This window comes from Ipomoea triloba, chromosome 4 (assembly GCF_003576645.1).
Source record: "Ipomoea triloba cultivar NCNSP0323 chromosome 4, ASM357664v1".
In the NCBI taxonomy this organism is placed as follows: domain Eukaryota; kingdom Viridiplantae; phylum Streptophyta; class Magnoliopsida; order Solanales; family Convolvulaceae; genus Ipomoea; species Ipomoea triloba.
Window position 1 is genome coordinate 12,602,725 of NC_044919.1, and position 5,812 is coordinate 12,608,536.

The following is a 5,812-nucleotide window of genomic DNA, read 5'->3' on the forward strand; positions in this document are numbered from 1 at the left end:
ATATATATATATATATATATATATATATATATATATATATATATATATATATATATATATATATATATATATATATATATATATGTATGTATGTTCATCTATGAAAATATAAGATCCCTAACACTAGATTTGTACTTAAGATACTTTATTGTTTGACTACATTCCCTTGTATCATATTGTCCTCTTAAAACTTTTCTAATAACTTGAACAAAATGCACTCTAAGTACAAGTAAAGTACTCTTTCAGTTTCATTTTATGTGTCTGATTCAATTAATAAGACATGATTAATGTTATTTTTAATTCAATTTTTCATAATATTGTCTAATATTAGTATACAAAATTTATATATTTAGAAATTACACTAAAAGTACTATTAAACACAAAAAATTAGCCGAGAGAAACATGATAATTTGAATTTAAGAAGCGGATTTCTCTCTCTAGGGTTTTGTCCGTAGAGGGTGTGTCTCCCTAGTTTTTTAGGGTTTTCTATCGTTGTGTTTTTGCCGATCTCTTTCTGTTCGTGTGTTCTTGTGCTCTTGGTTTTGGTTCTCTGTCTGAATAGTGCCATGGATATGGATGCTGTCGTAACTCGATGTGCGGATCTCACCATTGAGGATGAGGAGACGGGTGGTTTGGAAGCCCCCCTTGTTGATGAAGTTCACGTTGAGAGTTGGGATCTGGTTGGGCGTCTTCTCACTGATAAAAACATTAAGTTTGATCAGATGCAGCAAGTGTTGGCATCAGTGTGGCGTCCTTTGATGGGGGTAAGAATCTTGCCTTTGGATGATAACTTATTTCTCTTTCAGTTTCCTCACATCAAGGACATGCAACGTGTGATTGATGACGGCCCATGGTCCTTTGAGAATAACATCCTTGTGTGCAAACAAGTTCTGCCAGGGATGAAACCGGAAGATGTTGGATTGGATACTATTGCTTTTTGGGTCCAAGTTCACGACCTGCCTGCAATCTACGCCTCCAAAGAGTTCATCGCTTGTATTGGTGGGTATGTGGGTACTTTCATTACTGAAGACCCAAACAATTTTGGCCACTCTAGGAGGAGTTTCTACCGGATTAGAGTTGAGTTGGATGTCACTGTTCCGTTGAAACGGCGAATGCGGCTCCTACGTAAGGATGGTTCCCATCAATGGCTCCGTTTTAAGTATGAGCGCCTAAGCACATTTTGCTTCTGTTGTGGTTTGCTTGGCCATTCAGACAAATTTTGTCGCAAGGCATATGAAGAAGGAATTTTACCATGTAATTACCCTTATGATGCCACCCTAAGAGCAGGTTTTAAACGCCAGGTCCAACCGGTTGGGCAAAAATGGCTTTTACCTGACCTACCAGTGAAATCATCGAGTCCTGGCCCCTCAAATAACGGTTCAAAAGAGCTTGCTGTTGTGGAGGAGGAAATTTGTGTGCATGGTGATCTGAAACGCCGAAGAGAAGAGGTGGCTGCCTCCGGTGCTGTTGAGGCTCAGGATACTATTATGGCTGACACTTCAAAAAACTTGCTTCTGGCGGGTCTGGATGTCCAGTCCCGCCCCTCCCAATGAGTACTCTCAGTTGGAACTGTCAGGGTTTGGGTAGTCCCCGCACAGTTCGCGAACTATTGGGCATTGTGTCCAAACAATGACCCATGTTTGTGTTCTTGATGGAAACAAAAGCAAGGACGGAGCATGTGGAATTTGTCAGATTGAAGACTGGTTTTGAAGGATCTTTTTGTGTGGATAGGGTGGGCATGAGTGGTGGTTTGGCGCTGCTGTGGCGTGACAAGGATACTGCTACTCTGCTGGGTTTCTCCCAGAACCATATTGATGTTATAGTTACTCTGCCGGGCAAACCGCAATGGAGGCTAACTTGTTTTTATGGGTATCCGGAGAGGGCACGACGGCAGCATTCCTGGAATCTGCTTCGCCAACTTAGGGACCTTTCTGATTTGCCGTGGGTGGTCCTTGGAGACTTCAATGACCTTGCCTGCCACTCGGAGAAGAGAGGACATCACCCTCATCCGGAGTCTCTAATTCTTGGTTTTACGGATGCTTTGCATGATTGTAATCTTGTGGACCTTGGCATGCAAGGCAGCCGCTTCACTTGGGAACGAGGACGTGGTACCGATAACTGGGTCGAAGAACGCTTAGATAGGGCGGTTGCAACAACAAACTGGACTGATATCTACAAAGAAGTTACAGTTCATAATCGTTTGACCTTATCATCAGATCATTGTGCTATTTTTTTGGATGTGGATGGTGTCTCTTTGCGCCATGTGAAACGAAAACTTCGCTTTGAATCAGCCTGGCTCTATGATGATGGCTGTCGTATTGTTGTTGAGCAAGCATGGAGTCTTTTAATTGGCGAGTAGTTTCAGAAACGGGTGGCCGATTGCGGCCGAAGTTTATGGAGTTGGGGGGGCGAACACTTTAAGTAGTTTGGCAGACGAATAAATCATCTTCGGAATCGTCTTAATATCTTGAGGGAAAGTCGCATTCCCACTGCTGTTGTCGACTATGCGAGGGCTGAGAAAGAATTGTGGACTCTCCTTGCTCAGGAAGAGACGTTTTGGCGTCAACGATCTAAGCAATTATGGCTTAAGAATGGCGACCTCAACACTAAGTACTTTCATCGTTCAGCGTCTGCAAGGAAACGAAATACTGCCCTGTTGCAGATTAAGGATCCTTCTGGCAACTGGAAGTAGGGATCGGAACTGAATGAGGAAGTGATGAGGTACTTTTCTGAAATTTTTAAGTCCACATCTTCGAGTGATAATTTTTTCCAGCGTGTTCAGAATCGCATTACCGAAGATATGAACTGTAGACTTCTACGACCATTCACGCATGAGGAGGTTAAAGAAGCACTTTTTGAAATGGCACCAGATAAAGCCCCAGGGCCTGATGGTATGACACCCGCTTTCTATCAACGGTTTTGGAAGGTGGTTGGTCATGATTTGTCGTGCTTTATTCTGAATTGTCTACATACGTGTTCCATCCCTAACGGCTTGAACGACACCAATATTGTGCTGATTCCAAAGAAGAAATTACCTGAGTCAGTTGCAGACCTCCGGCCTATAGCTTTATGTAAAGTTGCATATAAAGTTTTAGCTAAGATGCTGGCAAACCGTATGAAGGAGGTTCTTGACTTTGTTATCTCACCAACACAAAGTGCCTTTGTTAAAAATCGTCTACTATCTGACAACATCATAGTAGCCGGGGAAGTAGGATATTATTTGAGGAGAACGAGACAAGGGAACACGGGATGGGCTGCACTGAAACTCGATATGGCTAAGGCGTACGACAAGATGGAGTGGAGTTTTTTGGAGGGAATGCTAACTGCTCTTGGCTTTGCTCCGGCATGGATCCAGCTTGTGCTGCTATGTGTAACCACAATTCGGTACAATGTGATGGTGAACGGTGAGCCGATTGGTACTGTTATTCCTTCAAGGGGCATTCGTCAAGGTGACCCTCTCTCCCCCTATTTATTTATAATCTGTGCGGAGGGACTATCAATTCTTCTGAATCAAGCTGAGTCCAGGGGTGATATTCACGGTATTAGAGTGGCCAGGGGAGCTCCATCAGTGTCGCACTTACTATTTGCGGATGACAGCTTGCTCTTCTTTAAGGCCTGTGAGCGTGAGGTGCAAGTGGTTAAAAATTCTTTGGATGTTTATTGTGCAGCTTCTGGGCAAACTATCAATTACAATAAGTCTAATATCACCTTCAGTGCAAATACTCCGGACGCCATTAAAGCCCATATAGCCACGTCGCTAGGTGTTTGTTTGGCAACTGATCTAGGCAAATATCTAGGACTACCATCCTGTTTGGGACGTAGTAAGTCAGCCACTCTACGCTTTCTGGAACAAAGAATAAGGGATCGCATCACTGGTTGGCGTAATAAATGTATTTCAAGGGCGGGAAAGGAAATTCTTTTGAAATGTATAGCACAGGCCCTTCCTATTTTTACTATGTCAATGTATCTACTGCCAAGGAATATTTGTGACAATTTGGAAAGGCTTATGAACCGATTCTGGTGGGAAAGTGGTGGTACGACTAGTAAAGGAGTCTCTTGGTTAAGTTGGTCGCGTCTTTGCCTGCCGAAATGTCTTGGAGGTATGGGGTTCAAGAAGCTGCATGAATTCAACTTATCTCTACTAGCCAAGCAAGGGTGGCGTCTGCTTATTTATCCAAATTCTCTTGTTAGCAGAATTCTTAAGGCTAGGTACTATCCCTCTTCTGATTTTGTTGATGCACAAATTGGTAGTAACTCGAGTTACATTTGGCGGAGCATTTTAGCGGGAAAGGCTTTGCTTAGGGAAGGAGTTGTACGTCGGGTAGGTGATGGCAAGGACACAAAGATTTGGGGCTGGCCATGGTTAGCCGATTCTTCAACTCCGATGCTGCATACCCCCGTTGCGGAGGAGTTGAAAGATGCTTGTGTGAGCGGTCTGCTTAATGAATCGGGTGCATGGGATTCAGAGGTTGTCAAGGATTTGTTTCTGGACAGTGATGTTAACAGAATCCTTTCTACTCTTGTTGCACCACATATTGAGGATACATGGCGATGGAAAGGTGACATAAGGGGTATGTACTCTGTGCGACACGATTATAAACTGCTTATGGCAGAGACATTACACTCAGATCCCCAACTTCAATTTATTGAATGGAAAAAGTTGTGGTTGCTGCCAGTTCCTCCTAAGGTGAAAAACTTTCTGTGGAGATGCATGAGAGATATCCTCCCTGTTCGCGAAACTTTAAAGAGGCATGTTTGGGCGGGTGGTGGCTTTTCATTTTGCTCTGGGGCTTTGGAAACAATGGAACTATGCGTGCCCTGTGGTGAACCAAATATGGGGTCCTGCTGTTTCGTCGAGTGGTGGCAGCTTGGCAGAAATATTAAACTCTGCTCTCCAATCTCCAGTATCGATGGCGACGGTGCAGTTAGTTACGCGTTTGTGGTCTATTTGGTCAGCTCGCAATGATGCAGTCTGAAAGGGTGTTTCACCGATAGCTACTGCCATGCAAAGACAGGTAGATGTGCTAAGTTCAATTTAGTTAGTTTGAAACCTTCTCAAAGTCTGGTCACCTTACTGCCCTTAATGTTAATTCTAATTCTTGGACACCTCCTCCGGCCAATAAGCTAAAGTGTAACATTGATGCAGCTATCTTTGATGATGGAGCTGGCTTTGGAATGGTTATGCGGGATCTTGAGGGAAAATTTGTAGCGGCCTACGCTCGTATCGATTGTGGAAAAGATCCGCTTCTTGCTGAATCCATGGCGGTTAAAGAGGCGCTAACATGGTTAAAGGCTCATAATTTTCATAATTTATTGATAGAGACCGATTGCCTTAATTTTTGTACTAGCTATAACTCTACTATTTTAGACCTTTCGTGTGTTGGTTTGATTATAAAGCAATGTCATAGTATTACATCGAGAACGTGTCTGTTCGCCATGTCATTCGGTCAACGAATCATGTAGCTCATGTCTTAGCACAAGCGGCTGATTCTTTGTCTGTCCTTGGGTCGTGGTTCTCTGTGCCATCGATCTGTATCTTGCATTTGGTTGATTATTAATGCATTTTTGTCTTTCTTTTCAAAAAACACTTTCTTTTCAAAAAACATAAAAAATTAGCCAAGGACCTTAGTAGTCCAGTGGCATCAAACATTTTCCTTTATACGAGAGGTGATGGGTTCGAGCCTCAGTGGAATCAGATCCTGCATTCTAATAGAGTTAGTAGTATTCAAAAAAAAACAAGACAAAAATAATTTGTTTAAAAGACAAATGCAGCTAAAACTTCATAATGTAATAAAAATTGTAAAATACTTTG

The 5,812-nt window shown here is 42.7% G+C and overlaps 1 protein-coding gene across 1 annotated transcript; it reads left to right on the forward strand.

Annotated features, from left to right (window-relative positions):
- The first annotated feature begins 2,716 nt into the window (after positions 1-2,716).
- Positions 2,717-5,558, forward strand: LOC116015819. The gene is made up of 3 exons (XM_031255985.1): positions 2,717-4,951; positions 5,062-5,292; positions 5,409-5,558. Exons 1-3 carry the CDS (start codon positions 2,717-2,719, stop codon positions 5,556-5,558), a joined length of 2,616 nt encoding a protein of 871 aa, XP_031111845.1.
- The last annotated feature ends 254 nt before the right edge of the window (positions 5,559-5,812 follow it).